The sequence below is a fragment of the Budorcas taxicolor genome, chromosome 15 (genome assembly GCF_023091745.1).
Source record: "Budorcas taxicolor isolate Tak-1 chromosome 15, Takin1.1, whole genome shotgun sequence".
NCBI classification, from domain to species: domain Eukaryota; kingdom Metazoa; phylum Chordata; class Mammalia; order Artiodactyla; family Bovidae; genus Budorcas; species Budorcas taxicolor.
The window spans coordinates 17,101,696-17,126,236 of NC_068924.1; the positions used below are offsets into that span (position 1 = coordinate 17,101,696).

The window sequence follows — 24,541 nt, forward strand, 5'->3', positions numbered from 1 at the left end:
CAAGAGGAAGACATAACAATTATAAATATCTATGCACACAACATAGGAGCACCTCAATATATAAGACAAACACTAATAGACATAAAAGGAGAAATTGACAGTAACACAATAATAGTAGGAGACTTTAACACTCCATTCACACTAATGGATAGATCATCAAAGCAGAAAATTAATAAGGAAACACAAGTCTTTAATTATACAGTAGATGAGATGGATCCCATTGATATCCTCAGGACATTCCATTCAAATGCAGAAACATACAGCTTCTTCTCAAGTTCACATGGAACATTCTCCAGGATAGACCACATCTTGGATCACAAATCAAACCTCAGTAAATTTAAGAAAATTGAAATCATATCAAGCATTTTCTCTGACCACAATGCTATGAGACTAGATATCAATTACAAGAAAAAAACTGTAAAAAACACAAACACATGGAGATCAAACAACACATTTCTAAATAACCAACAGGTTACTAAGAAATCAAAAAGGAAATTTAAAAATTTCTAAAAACAAATGACAATGAAAACATGACAACCCAAAACCTATGCGATGCAGCAAAAGCAGTTCTAAGAGGGAAGTTTATAACAATACAATCCTACCTCAAGAAACAAGAAAAACATTGAATAGACAACCTAACTTTATGCCTAAAACAACTAGAAAAAGAAGAAGAAGAAGAAGAACAACAACAACAACAAAAAACCCCAAAATTAGTAGGAGGAAAGAAATCATAAAGATAAGAGATGAAATAAGTGAAAAAGAAATGAAAGAAACCATAGTAAAGATTAATAAAACTAAAAGCTGGTTCTTTGAGAAGATAAAATTGACAAACATTTAGCCAGACTCATCATGAAAAAAAGAGAAGAATCAAATCAACAAAATTAGAAATGAAAAAGGAGAGGTTACAATAGACAATGCAGAAATACAAACAATTATAAGAGACTATTATGAACAACTATATGGCAATAAAATGGATAACCTGGAAGAAATGGACAGATTCTTAGAAAAGTTCATTCTTCCCAGACTGAACCAGGAAGAAATAGAAATTATGAACAACCCAATTACAAGCACTGAAATTGAAGCTGTGATCAAAAATCTTCCAAAAAACAAAAGCCCAGGACCAGATGCTTCACAGGAGAATTCTATCAAACATTTAGAGAAGAGTTAATGCCTATCCTTCTAAAAGTCTTTCAAAAATTACAGAGAAAGGAACACTTCCAAACTCATTCTACGAGGCCACCACCACCCTGATAACAAAACCAAAGACAACACCAAAAGAGAGAACTACAGGCAATATCACTGATGAACGTAGATGCAAAAATCCTCAACAAAATTTTAGCAAACAGAATTCAGCAGCACATCAAAAAGCTCACACACCATGATCAAGTTGGGTTTATTCCAGGGATGCAAGCATTCTTCAATATATGCAAATCAATCAATGTGATACACTCTATTAACAAACTGAAAGATAAAAACCATATGATAATTTCAATAGATGCAGAAAAAAGCCTTTGACAAAATTCAGCACCCACTTATGATTAAAACTCTTCAAAAAATGGGAATAGAAGGAATCTATGTCAACATAGTAAAGGCCATATATGATAAGCCTACAGCAAACATTATTGTCAATGGTGGAAAACTGAAAGCATTCTCCCTAAGATCAGGAACAAGACAAGGGTGTTCACTCTCACCACTATTATTCAACGAAGTTTTGGAAGTCCTAGCTACAGCAATCAGAGAAGAAAAAGAAATAAAAGGAATCCAGATCAGAAAAGAAGTAAAGCTCTCACTGTTTGCATGTGACATGATATTGTACATAGAAAACCCTAAATATACTATCAGAAAATTACTAGAGCTAATCAGTGAATTTAGCAAACTTGCAGAATACAAAATCAATACACATAAATCACTTGTACCTCTATATACTACAATGAAAAACCAGAAAGAGAAATTAAGGAATCAATCCCATTCACCATTGTAACAAAAATAATTAAATATCTAGGAACAAACCTACATAAGGAGACAAAAGAACTGTACACAGAAAGTTGTAAGACACTAATGAAAGAAATCAAAGACAACATAAACAGATCAAGAGATATTCCATGTTCCTGGGGAGGAAGAATCAATATTGTGAAAATGACTACACTACCAAATGCAATCTACAGATTCAATGTGATCCCTATCAAATTAGCAATGGCATTTTTCACAGAACTAGAACAAAAATTTCACAATTCATATGAAAACACAAAAGTCCCCAAATAGCCAAAGCAGTCTTGAGAAAGAAGAATGGAGCTGGAGGAATCAACCTTCCTGACTTCAGATTATAATACAAAGCTACAGTCATCAAGACAGTAAGGTACTGGCCCAAAAACAGAAATATAGACCAATCAAACAAGATAGAAAGCCCAGAAATAAACCCATACATCTATGGATACCTTATTTTTGAGAAAGGAGGCAAGAATATACAATGGGGCAAAGACAGTCTCTTCAATAACTGGTGCTGGGAAAACTGGACAGCTAGGTTAAATGAAATTTGAACACTTCCTAACACCATACATAAAGATAAACTCAAAATGGATTAAAGACATAAATGTAAGACCAGAAACTATAAACCTCTTAGAAGAAAACATAGGCAGAACTCTCAATGACATAAATCAAAGCAAGATCCTCTATGACCCACCTCCTACAGCAACAGAAATAAAAACAAAAGTAAACAGTGGGACCTGATTAAACTTAAAAGTTTTTGCACAGCTAAGGAAACTATAAGCAAGGTGAAAAGACAACCCTCAGAATGGGAGAAAATAATAGCAGATGAAACAACTGACAAAGGATTAATTTCCAAAATATGCAGGCAGCTCATACAACTCAATACCAGGAAAACAACCCAATCAAATAGTGGGAAAAAGACCTAAACAGACATTTCTCCAAAGAAGACATACAGATGGCTAACAAACATATGAAAAGATGCTCAACATCACTCATTATTAGAGAAATGCAAATCAAAACTATAATGAGATATCACCTCACACTGGTCAGAATGGCCATCATCAAAAGTCTACAAACAATAAATGCTGGAGAGGGTGTGGAGTAAGGGGGACACTCTTGCACTGTTGGTGGGAAAGTAAATTGATACAGCCACTATAGAAGATGGTATGGAGATGACTTAAAAAGCTAGGAATAAAACCACCACATGACCCAGCAATATACCCTAGTATATCCCACTCCTAGGCATATACCCTGAAGAAACCAAAATTGAAAAAGACATATGTACCCCATTGTTCATTGCAGCACTATTTGCAATAGCTGGAACATAGAAGCAACCTAAATGTCCATCGACAGATGAATGGATAAAGAAGTTGTGGTACATATGCACAATGGAATATTACTCAGTCATAAAAAGGAATGCATCTGAGTCAGTTCTAATAGGTGGATGAACCTAGAACCTATTATAAAGACTAAAAAGAGAGAAATGGTACTGAAAATGGTACTGAAGAATTTATGGTCAGAAATGGTACTGAAGAATTTATTTACAGGGCATCAATGAAGAAAAAGACATAAAGAATAGACTTATAGACATGGGGAGAGGGGAGGAGAGGATGCAATGTATGGAAAGAGTAACATGGAAACTTACACTACCATATGTAAAATAGATAGCCAATGGGAATTTGCTGTATGGCTCAGGAAACTCAAACAGGGGCTCTGTATCAACCAAGAGGGATGGGATTGGGAGGGAGATGAGACGAAGTTTCGAAAGAGAGGGGATATATGTATATCTATGACTGACTCATGTTGAGGTCTGACAGAAAAGAACAAAATTCTATAAAGCCATTATCCTTCAGTTAAAATATAAATAAAATTTTTTTAAGTACTTGCAAACCAAACATTGTAAACACAAGATGAATTAAGCTAAATGAACTAGGAAATAATTTAATACCAGGTATTAATGTTTGTTTATTGATACAAAGTTGTCAACAAGAAAAATAACTTGATATGAAGAAATTTTAATGAAAAAAATGCAAATGAGATAAGCAATTCAGGTGAACTTTTAGAAATAATTATATTTTAGGGTCTCTCCAGATATTCGACAACTTGAAAGTTAGAATTGCGCTAAAGTAAGTTAAGTGATGTAAAGTTTATGGACAGTGGACCTCAAAAAAAAAGTTCTGTACATGATCAGCCAGGACTAAGTTTAAAATAAGTTTAGTTGAGTAAATGAACTTTAAAAACTAAACTGGTGCAAAACTTGAATTTGGCTTTTCTCTCTGTTAAAAAGACAAGTTTTCTTAAGATATTGAACTGCCTTTGATAACAGATTTTAAATTTCTTTTTCTTTTAAGTGATCTATTCTGAATTTGCCTTTGAAATCTTTATTATCACTTTGGCTAAGTAAACAACCATTGTTTCACAGTCATGATCCTGTTGTGTTTTAAAACCCTTTTGATTTCTTTGAAGTCAAATTATAATGAAGTTCCTTTGACCTCTAGCTAACTTTGGGATGCTTCAAAGAGCCCCTAAAACACCCGCAAAGGGAGATATTAAACTAATTAGGTCTACATGGTATGTTAAATTACATACCAAGTGTTGTCAAATGAGTAATAAATCTTTTTTGATTATATTGTATGGTAAATGTTAGATATTCTTGAGATTACATGGAGCTCCTAAAATCTGATATGTCCTAGTAAAATAATATTTGAAGTGTGTTGTATGTAACAGCAGTAACTGAGTTATTAATACTTTGTCAATTGTGTTGTAATCAGATTTAAATATGACTTCTTAAGTCTTTTATCATTATAGACAGTTATGGTTTCACTTCGATGCCTTTGTTCAAGAAGGCATCAAATGCCTCCTGTTCAAGAAGATTTATAAAAAGGACTTTTGGGTAATACAAGTTTCTGACTTTCACATCATAATGCTGAACTGGGTAAGAAATTGAAGCATTCTAACAGAAAAATCTGATGGCTTCATAAAGCTGTTAACAAAAGGATCAGTTACATAGCACTTAGTCAACTGGTAAATATGGTTATAACTTTTATGATTTCTATCTAAAAAAAAATTTACTGGTTTAAATTTGTGATTTCCAGGTATAAGGAAAACCCTCCCCTTTAATTATGACTTAACAGTTATTGAGTAAATTATACCTTTGTAAGCAGAATTGAAACATTTATATTTTTCTCTCTACCTGGTTGATTCTGCCAGTAGCACATGCTTGTCTCAAAGATTAAGCCATACATATCTAAGTATGCACTCCCAGTACAGTGAATCTGTGGATAACTCATTAAATCAGTTATGGCTAATTTGGTCACTCGATTATTGCAACTGGATTACTACTAGTCATACTAAACATTGTCTTAATTTGTTCTTTGTTTTCAAATTGTTTGTGCCTTTGTGTCTCCCTGCTGTACTGTCTTTGTCAATGTTACTAGCTGCATTACTTACATCCTCCTAATTTATGAGATCATTGTCTCTTATAGTACCCAGTATGTAATAAGGCCTCCAACAAAACTTTTATAGCTAAGCATTTTGAGGAAATGGATCACATTTATAACATAAAATAATGATAATAGTGTGATTCTATGTATGGAAAGAAGCAACAAGAGAAAATGTTTCCAGGGTCATAATTAGACATAGGATCCAGAGGTGAAAGTGAAGTCGCTCAGTCGTGTCCAACTCTTTGCGACCCCATGGACTGTCACCTACCAGGCTCCTCCATCCATGGAATTTTCCAGGCAAGAGTACTGGAGTGGGTAGCCATTTCCTTCTCCAAATCCAAAAATTAACACTTGGGTTAATATACCAAGAATTTTCACCTGATCTGGGATGAGCCTCCCAGTGCTATGGGACAAAATTTAATCACAAAATGTCTCCCAAATATTGGTCAAATTCCTTATCAAGAGGGGAGGATCTGAGAAATGGAATGTTTTCTGCCACTATAAGCCATCAGCGATTGCAGCCTTCTAATGTGAGCTGGTGAAACCTGAGGAAACTCAGGAAGGAGAATGATACCTGCCATCTAGCAGCCATCAGACTGCAGCCACTACATACAGTGAACTCTGAGTAAACTCAGGATATGAGAATACAGGCCTCTATATAGCTGAGGTGCATATCAAGGGAATGATTTCAGTGATCCTTGACACTTGCTTCTGTATGGGATACAGAAAGGTGCTAAATTCTTTACCTTGAAATGCTGCCTCCTGAGTCTGAAGTCCTCAAAATTCCCACTGAATAAAACATAACTCTTAACTTTTAGGTTGTGAATATTTTTAAAGTCTACAGATATAAAGTACATACTGTCCACATAGGAGCAAAAAATGCAACATTTGGAACACTGGCATGGATGGTAGGACATTCCCAGAGAGATCCATCTGACAAGATACAATAGGAAGCAGTTAGAATGGTCATTTCTCCCCTTTCCACAAGATTGTAGAATAGACATTGGCAGTGGGGAACTGTTACAGGGAAGAACTGACTCCATGTTGAGTCTGTTTCTCCTACTTTAACTTTTGCCTCCCATTGGTTTTTTTCACTAAAAGGATACTGTCCATACATAATGGCCTGCCTTGAGGAACCCTTAAAAATTAAACAAAAGTATGTTTGTTTAGGATTCTATCTTCTAGTAGATGGCTATGCTACTGCTAAGTCGCTTCAGTCGTGTCCGACTCTGTGCGACCCTATAGATGGCTATAGGGTGAAAGAAATTAACACATTCCCTCCCCAAGGCTGGTCATTCCCAGGAAATATTTGCAAGACTTATGACCTTTTTACTTTCTCACCTCCTCTCCCTCTCTATTCTATAAAAGAACCTGGCATTCAGACCGTGATAAGATGGTTTTCTGGAAACACTAGTATGCCATCTTCTAGGTCTGTTAGCTTTCCAAATAAAGTCATATGCCTTGCCTTAACACCTTGTGTCTGATTCACTGACCTGTTGTATGGTGAGCAGAGTGAACTCGGACTCAGTAACAGTTCAATCCCTGGTCCAGGAAGATTCCACATCCTTTGGGACAGCTAAGCCCACGCTCCACAGCTACTGAAGCCTCTACACCCTATAGCCCATGCTCTGCAACAAGAGAACCCACCACACGAGAAGCCCACACACCATAACTAGGGAGTAGTCCCTGCTCACTGCAACTGGAGAAAACCGACGTGTAGCAACAAAGACCCAGCACAACCAAAAATAAAGAAAAGAAATATAATTAGACATACAAAAAGAAAGAATGGATAATCTAAGCCATATGCAGATGGGTCTTTCTTTGTAGTAAGCTGTCTCTGTAAAATAAAGTTTGGTAGGGGGATTACCTGCTACTGTTTTCTAGGAGCACAGGGCTCATGTAAAGACCAATGGTGTCAGTATGTTATACCTGAGATGTTTGTGAGATCCCAAGTGACCTGCTTCTTGAGAAATCTGTATGCAGGTCAGGAAGCAACAGTTAGAACTGGACATGGAACAACAGACTGGTTCCAAATAGGAAAAGGAGTATGTCAAGGCTGAATATTGTCAGTCTGCTTATTTAACTTCTATGCAGAGTACATCATGAGAAATGCAGGGCTGGAAGAAACACAAGCTGGAATCAAGATTGCCGGGAGAAATATCAATAACCTCAGATATGCAGATGACACCACCCTTATGGCAGAAAGTGAAGAGGAACTCAAAAGCCTCTTGATGAAAGTGAAAGAGGAGAGTGAAAAAAGTTGGCTTAAAGCTCAACATTCAGAAAACGAAGATCATGGCATCCGGTCCCATCACTTCATGGGAAATAGATGGGGAAACAGTGGAAACAGTGTCAGACTTTATTTTTGGGGGCTCCAAAATCACTGCAGATGGTGACTGCAGCCATGAAATTAAAAGACGCTTACTCCTTGGAAGAAAAGTTATGACCAACCTAGATAGCATATTCAAAAGCAGAGACATTACTTTGCTGACTAAGGTCTGTCTAGTCAAGTCTATGGTTTTTCCCGTAGTCACGTATGGATGTGAGAGTTGGACTGTGAAGAAGGCAGAGCGCCATAGCATTGATGCTTTTGAACTGTGGTGTTGGAGAAGACTCTTGAGAGTCCCTTGGACTGCAAGGAGATCCAACCAGTCCATTCTGAAGGAGATCAGCCCTGGGTGTTCTTTGGAAGGAATGATGCTAAAGCTGAAACCCCAGTACTTTGGCCACCTCATGTGAAGAGTTGACTCATTGGAAAAGACTCTGATGCTGGGAGGGATTGGGGGCCGGAGGAAAAGAGGATGACAGAGGATGAGATGGCTGGATGGCATCACCGACTCGATGGACGTGAGTTTGAGTGAACTCCGGTAGTTGGTGATGGACAGGGAGGCCTGGCGTGCTGCGACTTATGGGGTTGCGAAGAGTCGGACACAACTAGCGAGTGAACTGAACTGAACTGAACTGAACTGAACTGAACTGAAGTAGAGAAGACAAGCATGTGACTGGATATATGAGTCAGGAATCCAGGAGAGAGGTTCAAGTCTGGAAATACATATTTGAAAGTTCTCAGTGTTACAGCTGACATTAAATATTATGGGACTTGGTACGATCACTAAAGGAGAAATTGTATATAGAGAAAAGAGGGACCAAGATAGAGCTCCAAAGAACTGTAACAATAAAGGTTAAGTAGAGGAGAAGGGCACAATACGAAAGAGACATAACCATAATGTAGGAAACAGGAGAGTTTGGTAACATGGAGGCCGAGAGAAGAAAGTGTTTCAGGAAAGGGAAAGTGGAAAACTGCCCTAAAAGATGTTGAGAATTAAAATCAGGGCAGTGACAACTAGAATGATGAGGGAGTTAAAAGAAGGATTCTTTTCTTTGGAGATGAAAGATGCTTCTGAACTTTTAAAAAATATATATAAGAATGAAATAAAATAGGAGAGAGGGGGGAAAAACTGAAAGTACAAAAAAGGTGAAGGATGGATGGTTCTTGAGATAGGATCCTGAATACAAGTAGAAGTACTGGACTGGAGAGGGGCCCTGGCCAATAGCACAGTAAGAGAAAGGGATTAAAAGCAGGAAGGACAGAAGTTTTTATCTTGGAGAGACAGCAGTGAGCAGTGGTTTGAAGTGAGATCTTAGTTCTTCCCTGTCCAGGAGTAGGATCTAGGTAGCCTGGATAAAAACCAGGAATCCTAACTGCTAGTTCAGCAGAGGCTAGAGGCTGGAAGTAAAATTCCTCTGGCCTTTGTCTCCATTGAAAAATGCATTTCTCAAGAAGGCAAGAATGTAAAAGTAGGTACAAAGGCTATTACTAGAGACACAGCACAAGTGGGAAAGCACACAGAGAAACAATATAGTCAAGACAGAAGCAAGGCAAAGAGCAAGGATGGGGCACCCTCACTAACGAGAAGTGCAACTAACAGGCAGTTAAACCACTTATATAGGGCAGTTCTTCTGGGTCTTTGTTTACTTTTGGCTAGTTGTCTGTTTCTTTTTTCCACACCTGACCCACCCTAGAAGAACCCTCCCCAACACGCACGCACAAATTTTTTCCAAAAAGGATTCCAGCCCGGAGGTCTACCATGGCGTGATGCTCCCTCCTTTTTGACCCTCAGAGGGCCTTCCTGGGCATGTGAAATGTCTCCCTTGCCTCAAGGAGGGGAAATACGTGACCTCTTGATCTTTTACTCAAACAGGGATTAGCCCCTCTCTGTCCCTGCCATAACTATTATCTCAAAGTGTCCAAAGAAAACAAAGCCTGGTTTTTTACCCTGTTTCTGTTGTTCTTTCTATTTCAAAGTGCAAACAGGAGGCTGACTGTAAATGCCTAACCTGGAACTCACCTACCTCCTATCTCAGGAAATGCAAACAGGGGGCTAGTTTTAAGCATCTTGCCTGAAGCCCATCTATCTCCTGCCTCAGACTGAAGATTTCATGGGAGAAAAGAAAGATGCCATTTATATTTGCAATGAAGTAGAGATGGAGGTAATTCACTGTGGAGGAAGAAGGGGAGTAAGTGCTTATAAAATGAAGTAGGCCTACTAGGAAATGGAATGGAAGAGCAAGCCCACTAGAGAAAAATAGGAGAGGATTGTTGAGTAGTGTTAAGTTCCCATCTGAGCTCTGAAGTTTGAGTCTAAAGTAAAATCACTCAACTAAGTTTTGAGCTTTCTCTAGTAATGTTCAGCTACTTGGGTGTAGGCATGAAGAAGATAGACAGGATTTATTGAAAGGTTCTGTTTTTACTTCTTACGGATGACAGAGGAGAAAAGGGACTAGGCTGTTGCAGATATTTTTAAGAAAATAGGAATGGAGCTTAGGACTGTTTGGGGCCATGGAAGAGGAAGTCATCCAAACAAAGTAGTCCTGTGGGCTGAGCAGACTTAAGGTACAGGTGATTGCCAACAGGCAATATGGAGAAGGCAGCTGCCTCTGGAATATTCTCTCCCAACAAAGACAACTAATACACCTGTCCACACTGGCAATGTGTGGCATCCTTTGGCACAGCAAAGAAGGAGTTTCTGGTTTAGGAATAAGGATAGAAATTAAATTGATACAGGAATACAGTTAGATTCCAGTTACTCTTAGGCTTACAGTTGGCTTTAGGGTTGGCTTTGTGGGTCTTCCTGGCGCCAAGTGGTCATACAGTTTTTTGGGGTGAACTCTTCTTTTTCTCCATGTAGTACCCAGAGGTCTAGGAAGCCCCAGTAGCTATCTTTCTCCCTCTCCCACTCCAAAATCTTGAAAACCCTTGATGCTCCATCTAGCGTTTTATCAGTTATTAATAGATTTTTTTAAAAATATTTATTTATTTATTTTTGGTTGTGTTGGATCCTAGTTGTGGCATGCAGGATCTTCTTTGTGGCATGAGAGCCTCTCTCTAGTTGTGGCTCGTGGGCTCCAAAGCAAGTGCACTCAGCAGGTGCAGCATGAGGGCTTAGTTGCCAGGCAGCATGTGCGATCTTCGTTCCCCAGCTAGGGATTGAACCCACATCATCTGCACTGGAAGGTGGACTCAACCACTGGACCACCAGGGAAGTCCTTAACTAAGAGTTTATTGATTAAGGTTCATACACCACCTTTATATGTACAAAGCTTTTTCTTCTTACAAATGCAAAGCGTTGAATTTATTATTGTGCTAAAAATAGACTTCAAGAACCTATTTTGGAAGTAACAATCCCAAACTTCTTGGTAGTAACAGGTGCTTTATGGTCTGCCAGTCTTGCTTGGATTTCTATAAGGAAGTGAGAAAAAATAAACAGAAATATATTTTTCAGATTTATATCATACAGCTGAGTGGGAAAAAAGATGTTAAGTGTATAAGTGGTATGCCATTGTTTGTGGGAAGAGAAAAGAAATACATATATGAATGTTTATATATGCAGCAAATGTCCTAGGGATTCACAAGAAATTTATAATTATTATTTCTGAGTAAGGGACAATGGTTGCTTGAGGGACTGTGGAGGAAGCGAGGTCTATTAAAAATATTTCCCACAACATTTAATTATGAAAAATGTTAAACATATAGACAAACTGAAAGATTTTACATAGAGGACACTAGCTAATCCATCCCAGATTCTGCCATTAACATTTTTTACTATAATTGCTTTGTCAACTTTTCTATGCAACCATCAATCCATCTTATTTTTTGATACATTTCAAAGCAAATGGTAAACATAACTTCAGTTATCCCCAAATTCTTCAGTCTGAATATCATTAACTAAACTCAATTGTTGTTTCTGCTTTTTCTTTTGAATGAGATGCAAAAATCTTAATGGTACACTGGCTGGGTTTTGACTAATAAACAGTGGTAAAAATCTGCCTGCCAAGCAGGAGACATGGGTTTGACCCCTGAGTTGGGAAGATCCCCTGGAGGAGGAAGTGGCAATCCACTCCAGTATTCTTGCCTGGGAAATCCCATGGACAGAGGAGCCTAACAGGCTACAGACTGTGGGGTCACAAAGAGTCGAACATGGCTTAGTGCTTAAACAACAACACAATAACAATACACCTGAATAAACCAAATACCTACCACAATATAGAACAATACCCTAGGAAAGGGAAGGAGGCTCACTTTTAACTGTATTCCTTTTAGTACCTTCTGAATCTTACGTTATATGATTGTGTTCTCTATCTTTAAATAAATAAAATATTTAAATGTTTTAATAATGATGGTTTACAGAAGCTAAACTGGGTGAGGAAGAAAGTGAAAAAGGAGGGAATGATAGAGAACAAGGAAGTAGTGGGGTCAATGGAATGAAGAACTCATTTGAGGTCAGACTGTAGTAGTGGGGTTGCCAGAGCAAGCAAGTTTGGAGAAAGGAATATCTTGTTAGACAGTGGAATATTTGAAACTGAAAATTCAGAAGTAGTCATAAGGTTCAGAGTGCGATCGTAGGAATAGTACAGGATAGTAGCCCCTTCCAAACTATATGCTCGGAACTGCACATTGTATTTTACCCTTGTGGTATTTATCACAACTCCATTTCAGCAACATTTGATTCGTGTAACTATGCTTAATATCTAGCTCCCTTATTAGACTATAAGCTCCAAGAGGACAGAGGTCTTATCTGTCTCATTTAATCCTAGATTTCCAGCGCTTAGTACATAACAAGACACTTGAACAGGCATTTAGATACTTAATTACTTAATAATGAATTAAGAAGGGTCATTAATTTATGAACAAAACTGTTACAGTTTGTCGCCTAACTTCTTAATGGTACATAGTTATAAATTAATCAACTTACAGTTTTCAAATAAAGCAGTAGAGTTGGACTGGGGTTGAAGACAACCCAGTGTCACTGGAAAAGGGATCCATAATTATACAAAGTTTATTCTGGACCAGACTTTTTGCCCCATCCAGTTGTAACCTTGACCAGAAAGAAGTTTCCATTTTTTCATCTGTAGAACAAAGATGATCTCTAAGAATCATCTCCATGTTGACAGGACATTACAGGCCTGCTGCTGCTGCTGCAAAGTCACTTCAGTCGTGTCTGACTCTGTGCGACCCCATAGACGGCAGCCCATGAGGCTCCCCCGTCCCTGGGATTCTCCAGGCAAGAACACTGGTGTGAGTTGCCATTTCCTTCTCCAATGCATGAAAGTGAAAAGTGAAAGTGAAGTCGCTCAGTCGTGTCCAACTCTTAGCCACCCCATGGACTGCGGCCCACCAGGCTCTTCCGTCCATGGGATTTTCCAGGCAAGAGTGCTGGAGTGGGTGCCATTGCCTAGTGGCTCTGAATCCTTGTTCTACCATGTAGTCATTGTTTAATCATGCCTAGATTACTCTCTAATAAATCACTGTAAAATGTAGGCCACCTAGGTGGCATGATTGTGTCAATCTAATGAAATACAAAAGCTCTCTAAATCCCCTTCTTATTGGATTCACCACAGAGTAGTCAGACCAATCACATTGAAATGGGAGACTGATCATACCACTCCTCTATTCAAAAACCTGCAACGACTGCCCATCTCACTGAGAATAAGAGCCAGTCTTTGCTGTGGTCTACAAGGCCCGATAAGGCCTTCTGCTCTTCTTACTCCCTCTCTACTCTAAACACACTAACCTTCTAACTGTTCCTCTGAAACGCTGGGCAACTTGCCACCTGTGCTCCCCCCTATTGGGAATGCTGTCCTCCCAAATATGTCCTGGCATTCTCCTTCACCGCTTTCAAGTCTTTTTGCTCAAATGCCATCTTCTCAGTGAGACCTACTTGGATCCCTCTGTTTAAAACTGCATCCCTCTTCTCTGCTTTATTTTACTCTATTCAGTTCAGTTCAGTCACTCAGTCGTGTCTGACTCTTTGCGACCCCATGAATTGGAGCACGCCAGGCCTCCCTGTTCATCACCATCTCCCGGAGTTCACTCAGACTCACGTCCATCGAGTCAGTGATGCCATCCAGCCATCTCATCCTCTGTCGTCCCCTTCTCCTCCTGCCCCCAATCCCTCCCAGCATCACAGTCTTTTCCAATGAGTCAACTCTTTGCATCAGGTGGCCAAAGTACTGGAGTTTCAGCTTTAGCATCATTCCTTCCAAAGAAATCCCAGGGTTGATCTCCTTCAGAATGGACTGGTTGGATCTTGCAGTCCAAGGGACTCTATAGCTCTAACTTATTTCTCACATTTTATGTATGAATGAACAGTTCGGAAATGTGTAGAATACAATACTGGGTATATTGTTCAATTCAGTTCAGTCGTTCAGCTGTGTCCGACTCTTTGCAACCCTGTGAATTGCAGCACGCCAGGCCTCCCTGTCCATCACCAACTACCGGAGTTCACTCAAATTCACGTCCATCCAGTCGGTGAGGCCATCCAGCCATCTCATCCTCTGTCGTCCCCTTCTCCTCCTGCCCCCAATCCCTCCCAGCATCAGAGTCTTCTCCAGTGAGTCAACTCTTCACATGAGGTGGCCAAAGTACTGGGGTTTCAGCTTTAGCATCATTCCTTCCGAAGAACACCCAGGGCTGATCTCCTTTAGAATGGACTGGTTGGATCTCCTTGCAGTCCAAGGGACTCTCAAGAGTCTTCTCCAACACCACAGTTCAAAAGCACACACAGGTATATTGTAGATTCTACATATAAATTATATTCCCTTTATTTGGCCAGTGGTTTGAGGTCTGAAGTGATAAAGCGTAGGGGTCTTAGGGTATAGGATGTGCTGGTATACCTGATCAACCTGTTAGAGGTTATTTCAGTGCCAGGCCCTCTTGAGTAGAAATATTAAGTTAACACGTTCGTGCATGGATTCATTGACTCATGCAAACAAATATTTCTTGGGGCCCTTCTATGCGCCAGTTCTTGAAAACAGCTATTACAAGCATTTCACTCAGGATAATGTCTTTTTCGTAACCTCCCCACAGCACGCGGCGGTGGAAGACACATACTCCTGCCAGCAGAGGGCGTCCCCTCGCCCTCGCGGCGTGATCTGGGCCCACGATGCTTTCAGGCTCCCACGCTCGCTCCCGAGCGCGGCTCCGCCTGCCGCGTCACGTGACGCGGCCGCCGAACCAGAGCGGCCGGCCCCAAACCGAGCTAAATTCGTTGGCAGTGGCCTCTGCGGGTGCCACCACAGAGGCTCATCTGAAGGAGTGGGGAGGCTCGTGGAGCCGATGCTTCCTCTTCCGATTTCAGGTCGGCTCCTGTTCCCTCTCACCTTTCGCCGCTGCCGTCTCCCCGAGTGTTTGCATGAGCTCTCTCGTACGGGGAGGCCCCGGTGACCATGTAGGGAGGGAAGAGCGAGGAAGCTCCGGGAGTGAGGGACGAGGTCAGCGCTGTGTGCACGCCGGCGCCCACCACATCCACAGTGCGGGCCGGGGGGGCCCCTCGGCCCAGGTGGGACACTCGGGCCTGCAGTAGTGGCCTGGCACGGAGCTCCACGAAATCTCGCGCGGTTTCGCGAGAGTCTAAGTTGAAGGAATATGGCGACGTCTAATCTGTTAAAGGTAAGACCCTCAGTCCGTCTTGGATTTCTACTCCGGGAGCGGTGGGTTCAGCTCTCGGGGAATGGCTCGGTTCTGGTTCAGTGGCGAAATGGGGGAGTGTTCAGGGGTTGTCTACCGGAAGGGAAGCCGGGGAGGCAGCCGCCGAGGAGTGGAACGCGATTCTCCGGCCTTGGGGTCGAGAGGCCCTGGTTGTCCCTGGTGCCGGTTGCCTGGTGTATGAAAGGCCCGGCCGAGGGCTGACGGCGGGCAGTGGTCTCAAGGCGCCAGCGCTGGCTCGGGACCCCGGAAGAAAGGTGGTGCAGCGTCCTGACGGATCGGTCAGTTAGTGTCCTTAGGGTCTCAGTTTCTTCTGAAGCGGGAGTCTTGAGACGCATTAAAAAAAAAAAAAAGAAAGAAAGAAAATCCCATAAAATGTTGCTAACAGGTTTTAAGGACTTGGACCCCCACCTCCTCAGTTTCGCTTCTCATTCTGTCTGCGCGGAATTCCAAGTCAGACGGCAGCGCCTGAAGCCCCAACTCCCTCCCTTAACTGCGGGCTACACCTTCCCTTCTGTTCTTCCTTTCTTGAGTTCGTATGTTTACCCTTTTTAACTTAGGAAACTGTTCCTCAACCCCATTACAGCACGCAACCAGATGACTACAGTGGAAGCACTGCCGTTGTCTTAGGGCTTAGGAAAGTTGCCTTATCAAAGACAACCGTTAAAGTTAGTTTTATGTATTTGGGATAGCAAGGGGGATCTAGGCCTAGAGAAGCGGATTCTTTACCATCAGTTACAAAGTTGAGAGGAGAAGGAGGAAGACATGACACTAGTTTCGTCTGTGGTATGTTTGTAGTAGGCAATACTTTATACCTTAAAAGTACTACTGAAATGGGGGTAGTGGATGAACTACTTCTCCCTCAAAAACCCTGTCAATTAGGCCTTCAGACAGTGTTGATAGAGAATAGAAAATATATTAAAACTTACTGTAACCTCACTCTTGTCTTCTTTAGACTACTGATACTAACTGTATTAGTCCCTCTAATTTTACTAATTTTAGAGGCACTGTGTCTTCTTTTGGAGAAGGGAATGCAACCCACTCCAGTGTTCTTGCCTGGAGAATTCTATGGATAGGGGAGCCTGGTCGGCTACAGTTCAGAGGGTCACAAAGAGTGACACGACTGAGCAACTAACAAACATATATACACCGCCCCGCCCCGCCCCTCCCCTCCTACCCAACCCCGCGTCGTCTTTTAAAAGAGGGAGGGACCTAGAACTAGACCTAATTTCTGCTACTTAGAATTTCTGCTCCCTGACTTTGGGCAAGTTTCTCTCCGTTTCTGAGTTTCCTCATCAATATAGTGAAATTATCAATAGCACTTACTTCATAGGAACTTTGAAGATTGAGTTAGTATATATATAATCTTAAAACAGCGACTGGATCTTAACTGGCATGCAATACACATAAATTGCTACAGTTACTACTGCTGTTTCTCTAAGAAGACAAGTTCATGGGAGTTGAGTAACTCACTTCTTTTATAGCAGTATAGTAAAGTTCTAATATATAATTAATTCAGAAAGAAAACTTTAACTTGCAAAGACTCCTGTTAATGTATCCATGCATTTACATAACCAATAGTGTATGTTATTAATTGAAATGTGTTTAAGAAGTAATTGTGAATTTTTGACTTATTGATAATGTGGATGTAAAGCAAAGTCTTTTTTCCTCCCAGATTTGTGTCTCAGAAAAGAGAGTCACTTTATTCTACTCCATACAAAGCCTTACAAAGCATTGTTTGGAGGAGATAAAAGTCTGAAGCTCTTTCGTTCAATACTCTTAAGTCGTTACCTTGTAGAGATTATGAATCTGTATGTATAGCACACACCCACCTATAAACTGAAAACACCTGAATGTATAGAAATAGGTGCTTAAGACTTAGGTTAAAAAGATCATAATTCGAGCAGTTCTGTAACTCAACTTTTATAAATAAAAGGAAAGTGATAATGTTTTGACAAAACTGGTAAAAGTCAGTCTCTAGTGAATACGAAAAGATGACAGATACACTGGAAAATTTTCAATAAAATTAAATGAGATATTGAAAAGGGGGTAAAAGAATTTCTCAATATTTTATGTAGTATGTGATTTTTAAATACATACAACTAACAGTGGATATTATAAGTAGACATTTGATTCTTTTATCTGTATCACCAAAAGTTTCCTTATTTACATTGGTCAGAAAAGTTTTTTTTCCTTTTTTTCTCTCCTCATTGAAGTGTGTGGATTGGGGGGGGGGGGATGGCAGGGGTTGTCTTGTATTTATGCCTTTAGAAATAGTTAATGAAAAAGTAGGAAGTTTGTCTTGGAGAAATGGCAGGGAGACCCTTACCAGAATTCATAGGGTCATTTGAATTAAAGCCTGGAGGAGGTTGAGGGGAAGGGACGGACTGGGAGTTTGGGATTAGCAGATGGAAACTACTGTATATATAGAAAATAGAACGGATAAACAACAAGGTGCTACTTACTGTATAGCACAAGGAACTATATTTAATATCCTGTGATAAACCACAGTGGAAAAGAACATTGGAAAGATTGTATATATTTATGTGTGTGTGTGTATAACTGAAGCACTTTGCTATAAAGCAGAAATTAACACAGCATTGTAAATCAACTGTACTTCAATTAAAATATAAATAGATCAGTAAATAAATTCAAGTTTGGTAATACCTTGAATAGTCATAGATCTGGCTAGGGAATGGCCAAGTTAGCCTCATTTCCTTTTTTGACAGGTTTAATAGGCTGGTTCACTACACAGATGCCTTGGACATGGTGCAAATCAGAGCATATTTGACAGAATAACCATGTCTTATGCGGTTCATGCGGTCGCAAAGAGTCAGACACGACTGAGTGACTGAACTGAACTGATGGTCAAAATTGAGAAGTGTGGCCTAGAAGAGAATACAGTTAGAATTTGACTATTGGGTAAACAGCTGTATCTGAAGAATGATGAGTAATGTCATCAACCCTGAAGGGAGGCCTTTAGTGTTCTGCTGAAAAATAATGCCCTCTTCCTGTGTACCAGTAAGAAGTTAAGTGTATTGAATTTGTGGATGAAGAGTTTGGAGGGATAGCTGATATGTTTTGAAAGATAACATGATTCAGAACTTTGTTAAGAAACTTAAAAGTAAAAACCTAATGCAATAGAAACCACCACCTTTTTTCATATTGGAATTTGATTGTATTAATAATGTATTCACTGAAGCAAGTAGACCTTTGCTGGATAATAGAACTCTTTTGGATACACAAAGATTTTGTGTTGTGTATTTTGACGTATGCAATTACCAGTTGCTTATGGGCTTGCCTGGTGGCTCAGACGGTAAAGCGTCTGTCTACAATGCGGGAGACCTGGGTTCGATCCCTGGGTTGGGAAGATTCCCTGGAGAAGGAAATGGCAACCCACAGTACTCTTGCTTAGAAAATCCCATGGATAGAGGAGCCTGCTGTCCATAGGGTTGCAAAGAGTTGGACACAACTGAGTGACTTCACTTTTTATGGGCTTGCCAGGTGGCTCAGTGGTAAAGAATCCGCCTGCCAATGCAGAAGACACAAGTGCCTTGTGTTCAGTCCCTGCGTCGGGAAGATACCCTGGAGGAGGAAATAGCAACCCATTCCAATGTTATTGCCTGAACAATCCCATGGACAGAAGAGCCTGGTGGGCTACAGTCCATGTGGTCACAAAGAGTCGGAACTGACTGAAGCAACTGGGCATGCATCATGCATCTTACTCCAAATAGCCGTTCAAATATTTTTTGTTGAATCTAACCCTATTCAGTTCTTAGCACATTATCTAGCTATTTGAGTGGCCTTAACTTCCTTGGTCAATATCACAACGTTTTCTAGTTTCCCCTATGTTCTCTTTTCCAAGGCACCTGCTCCATTGCCTCCTTCTGCTTGTTCTTATTCAGCTTACATTTTCCCACCAGGACTTAGCAGCTAGTCCCCTGTTATTTTGTTTCAGTCTTCTTTATCCTCACCTCTCTTGTGTTTTTCACCGACTTCCCTTCTCTCCTTTCCCAATGTAATTATTTCTTGGGATTTAATCTCCATCATTTCTCTATTTTTGTACCTTCCTCCCCACCCTCCCCACCCCCCTGCAAGTCTTAACTCCCATGGTTTCACTATTTTTATCTCTTAACTCTGATCTGAGAGCTAGGCCAGAGCACAGTGCTGACTGTATCAGTTTCCTGCTCATATACCTTTGATAGTTCACATTCTTTGAGATCTTTCTAGTGAGGTCTTCTCCCTAATATCTCTCTCCTTCTCCTTCCCCTCTCTCCCCCTTCCTCCCACATGTGCATGAGCTTGCAGGCGCACACACATACACATACATTCCTTCCCTCCCTCCTTGCTGGTTACTTTTTGGTTTATTATTGTACCAGAGTCTTCAAGACTTTTTATGTTTGCTGTTTCTTGTGTTAGGAATATCCACTCCCCACCCCCCAACCTGTTAAAATCCTATTTAGGTCATCAAGACTCAGCCCAGATAGCTCCTTTTTTCTGAAAGCTCTCATTTGGAATTAGTTGTTGCCTACTCTGCACGACCATAGCGCTGCATCAGTATCTTCAAGCACTGACGTTTTGCCTTTTATGTTAGTTACAGGATCTGTTTGTGTATCTTAACTCCCTTTCTGGATTGTAAGCACTATTAGTTTAGGGACTTTATAATTTGTTGATGCCATTTAATGTGGTGATTATTCATGGTTCATTTCAGTTCAGTTGTGTCTGACTCTTTGCGACTCCATGGACTGCAGCACACCAGGCCTCCCTGTCTATCACCACACCGGGAGTTTACTCAAACTCATGTCCATTGAGTCAGCGATGCCATCCAACCATCTCATCCTCTGTCGTCCCTTCCTCCTCTCACCTTCAATCTTTCCCAGCCTCAGGGTCTTTTCAAATGAGTTAGCTCTTTGCATCAGGTGGCCAAAGTATTGGAGTTTCAGCTTCAGAATCAGTCCTTCCAATGAATATTCAGGACTGATTTCCTTTAGGATGGACTGGTTGGATCTCCTTGCAGTCCCAGGGACTCTCAAGAGTCTTTTCCAACACCATAGTTCAAAAGCATCAATTCTTTGGCGCTCAGGTTTCTTTAGGAGAAGGCAATGGCATCCCACTCCAGTACTGTTGCCTGGAAAATCCCATGGATGGAGGAACCTGGTGGGCTGCGGCCCATGGGGTCGCTGAGGGTTGGACACGACTGAGCGACTTCACTTTCACTTCACTTTCATGCATTGGAGAAGAAAATGGCAACCCACTCCAGTGTTCATGCCTGGAGAATCCCAGGGGCGGAGGAGCCTGGTGGGCTGCCGTCTATAGGGTTGCACAGAGTCGGACATGATTGAAGCGACTGAGCAGCAGTAGCAGCAGCAGCTTTCTTTATAGTCCAACTCTAACATCCAAACATGACCAGTGGAAAAACCATAGCCTTGACCTTTGTTGACAAAGTAATGTCTCTGCTTTATAATATGCTGCTTAGGTTGGTCATAACTTTCCTTCCAAGGAGTAAGCGTCTTTTTATTTCATGGCTGCAGTCACCATCTGCAGTGATTTTGGAGCCCAGAAAAATAAAGTCTTCCACTGTTTCCTCATCTATTTGCCAGGAAGTGATGGGACTGGATGTCATGATCTTAATTTTCTGAATGTTAAGCTTTAAGCCAACTTACTCATGGTAGGTGCTCCGTAAGTGAGTGATAGTTGACTGAAAAGAGAAGTCCAGTGCAGTATCCATGCATTGTAGATGCTCAGTAAATGAGCGTTGGTTGCTTAAAGGGAGGAATTTCTGGCTTTATATCCTTCTAATTAGATCTAGAGAGAAGGGGAGAAAAAGGAGTAGAAGTGTAAAAGCAGCCCACAAGACAGTCCAAACTTACTAGTGAAATGTGAAGCACTACTTTTCTCAGTGGAAACTGTTTTACTCTTTGAGAGGAAAGAAAATGGAAATACAAAGGAGTGGTTCAAAGTGTGTATAGAATTAATTTTTATTAAAATAATTTTATAGACTCATGTGCAAGGCACCAGGATATAAAGATAATGGAAAACAATGTCCATGGTCTTAGGGAATTAACCAGATATTAAAGGTTTTAAGGCAAGAACTTTAGAAGTGTTACTGTGTGTTGGATTGGTCTCTCATAGACATAGGGGATCACTTCTGGAGTGATGATCAAGAAAAGTTTTATTTAGAAAGCATTGGAACTGGATTTTGAAGAAAGGTAGACCTTTTGTTGGTGATGATCAGGGGAAACTTTGGTAGAACATGTTTGGCAAAGAATATGAGTGTGATACCCAGATTTGAATAATGTCAGTGAATGTGATTAAGATACACAACTGGAATTATTTTTTAATGTCTATTTAAACATAAACAAGAGCCTTAGTTAGAATCTAACTTTTCATTGGGTTTATGGAAATTGCCCTTTTGAATGAGCATCTAAGGGGAATGTGATCCTTAGGGCTACTGTCCTTCACTCCAGTGGCCTGACCTAGAGACCTGGTTACATTTGACACTCACAGCTGAGGGAGAAAATCAATTCAAGGGTGCATATATTGGCCAAGGGTAGGGGTGGGAGTGGGAATAGAAGACTAAATCGTATTATATGTGATACTTACTATAAAACTGATTATAAGTGTGAAAATCTTTGATGTTTTGTGAAAATAAGTGAGTGAGCAGTTACCATAATCTGGAGGTGATATATTACTTAAAGCTACTCACGGGAAATGACAGTTTAAGATAACCTGTGAGAGATCCATCATTTATCAATGGATTAGAAGAGGGGAATTTTAGGTTGCAGTGAGATTTCAAGAGGATGTTAGGCATCCAGCTGGTGGACAGAGAAAAATGAGACTAAGATAGGTGTTTCTTATTAGGTATTTTGCAAGGGTCCTAATGAATGTAGTTATATTATAGAAAGTCACGGCTCCTGCCTTGGTGTAGTGTATACAGTAAGTTCATGCCTAATCAGTTCTGTTCACTTCAGTTCGTGTCTGACTCTTTGTGACCCCAGGGCCTGCAACACTCGAGGCTTCCCATTACCATCTCTGGGAATTTGCTCAGACCGATGTCCATTGAGTTAGTGATGCCATCCAAACCATCTCATCCTCAGTCATCCCCTTCTACTTCTGCCTTCAATTTTTCCCAGCATCAGGGTCTTTTCCAATGCATCAGTTCTGGCTCTGCTTTTTAATATGCTGTCTAGGTTGGTCATAACTTTTCTTCTAAGGAGCGAGCATATTTTAATTTCATGGCTGCAGTCACCATCTGCAGTGATGTTGGAGCCCAAGAAGATAAAATCTGTCCCTGTTTCCATCGTTTCCCCATCTATTTGCCATGAAATGATGGGACTGGATGCCATGATCTTAGTTTTCTGAATGTTAAGTTTTAAGCCAGTTTTTTTCACTCTCCTCTTTCACTTTCATCAAGAGGCTCTTGATTTACTCTTCACTTTCTTCCGTAAGGGTGGTATCATCTGTATATCTGAAGTTATTTATATTTCTCCCAGCAATCTTGATTCCAGCTTGTGTTTCTTCCAGTCCAGCGTTTCTTATGATGTACTCTACATATAAGTTAAATAAGCAGGGTGACGATATACAGCCTTGTTGTGTATTCCTTGTCCAAATTCCATTCGCAATTTGGAACCAATCCATTGTTCCATGTCTGGTTCTAACTGTTGCTTCTTGACCTGCATACAGATTTCTCAGGAGGCGGGTAAGGTGGTCTGGTATTCCCATCTCTTTAAGAATTTTCCATAGTTTGTTGTGTTCTACACAGTCAAAGGCTTTGGCCTAGTCAGAGTTCTGACAAAATGTAGTCCACTGGAGAAGGGAAAGGCAAACCACTTCAGTATTCTTGCCTTGAAAAACCCATGAACAGTATGAAAAGGCAAAAAGATATAGCACTGAAAAATGAACTCCCCAGGTGGATAGGTGCCCATATGCTACTGGAGAAGAGTGGAGAAATAACTCCAGAAAGAATGAAAGGACAGAGCCAAAGAGAAAACAGTGCCCAGTTGTGGTTGTGACTGGTGCCTGATAGGCTCTGTAAAGGAACAAGTTACAGCTCAGGTTAAAACATAGGGCATTATACTTGGAGTACATAAAGGTAATATCAAGGATATTTGATCCGTTTAACTGGGCCTGTTCATTCCACAAATACATTAGTGTCCCCTCTCTGTTGGATTCTATTTTAAGTGTCAGTAACACAGTAGTGAATATGATAGACAAGGTCTCAAGTTCTTTGGAGCTTATATTTATAATGTTTAAATACTGACACTAAAGGAATAAGTAACACTTTGGGTGGTTTTTATAGTAATGAGGTCTGTGATAAAAACAGTATAATCAAGAGTGCTCAGAAGATGGTGCCACTATTTTGCTTCCTTATTTACAACAGAAAGTCATTTTTCCTGTAAGTATAGCTTTCAGTTACGTTCTATTGAATTCTTCCCTGCTATTTGATGACATTTCAGCCAGATCCCAGAGCTTTCTGGTTTTTTTTTTTTTTTCCAAGTACTGTTTAGGGAATTCCCTGGTGGTCCAGTGGTTAGAACCCTGTGCTTCCACTGTGGGCAGCGCCGGGGTGGGGGGCAGTGCTGGGTTTGACACCTGGTCAGAGAACTAAGATCCCATAAGACAAGTAATGTGGCCAAAAAAAAAAAGTACTGTTTAGTCTGAATTAAAATTTCATTCTCATAGCTAATCAAAGTAGCTGTTTTACTGGCTTTAGATCTTGGCTCTGGATTTGCAGAAAGGAAAAGGGAAGGGCATTTTCCTTCGGGTGGCTTGAGAAGGCCTCTCTGAGGTGACACTGACCCTGAGACCTGAATGATCTGCTTTCTAGGCAAAGGTCTGAGGCGCGGTGGTGAGCTTGGCATATTTGAGTAACATCTTTAAAAGGGTGATGTGGCTGGAACATAGTGAGAATTGCTAGTATTCAAATACGTACTGTAGTTTTGTGGTTCTTTTGGTTAATGGGGATTGCAAATGTGGTTTCAGATCACATAACTGAGAGCAATAGTGGCTTGTAAACATTATGGGAACCCACACATTCAAATAGCTAGCCTCATAATTTACACAAAAACCCTAAAATATACAGATTTGTTTCCTTTTGAAAGTTATTAGAAGGCCATCATTGGATATA

General features: G+C 40.5%; 1 protein-coding gene across 1 annotated transcript in view; it reads left to right on the top strand.

Moving 5' to 3' along the window:
* Positions 1 to 14,692: 14,692 nt before the first annotated feature.
* The window catches only part of CUL5 (cullin 5), a 123,644-nt gene continuing 113,795 nt past the window's right edge, over positions 14,693 to 24,541 (top strand). The window contains 3 exon segments of the mRNA XM_052652802.1: positions 14,693 to 14,716; positions 14,719 to 14,841; positions 14,843 to 15,067. Coding sequence (XP_052508762.1) covers positions 14,693 to 14,716; positions 14,719 to 14,841; positions 14,843 to 15,067 — 372 coding nt within the window.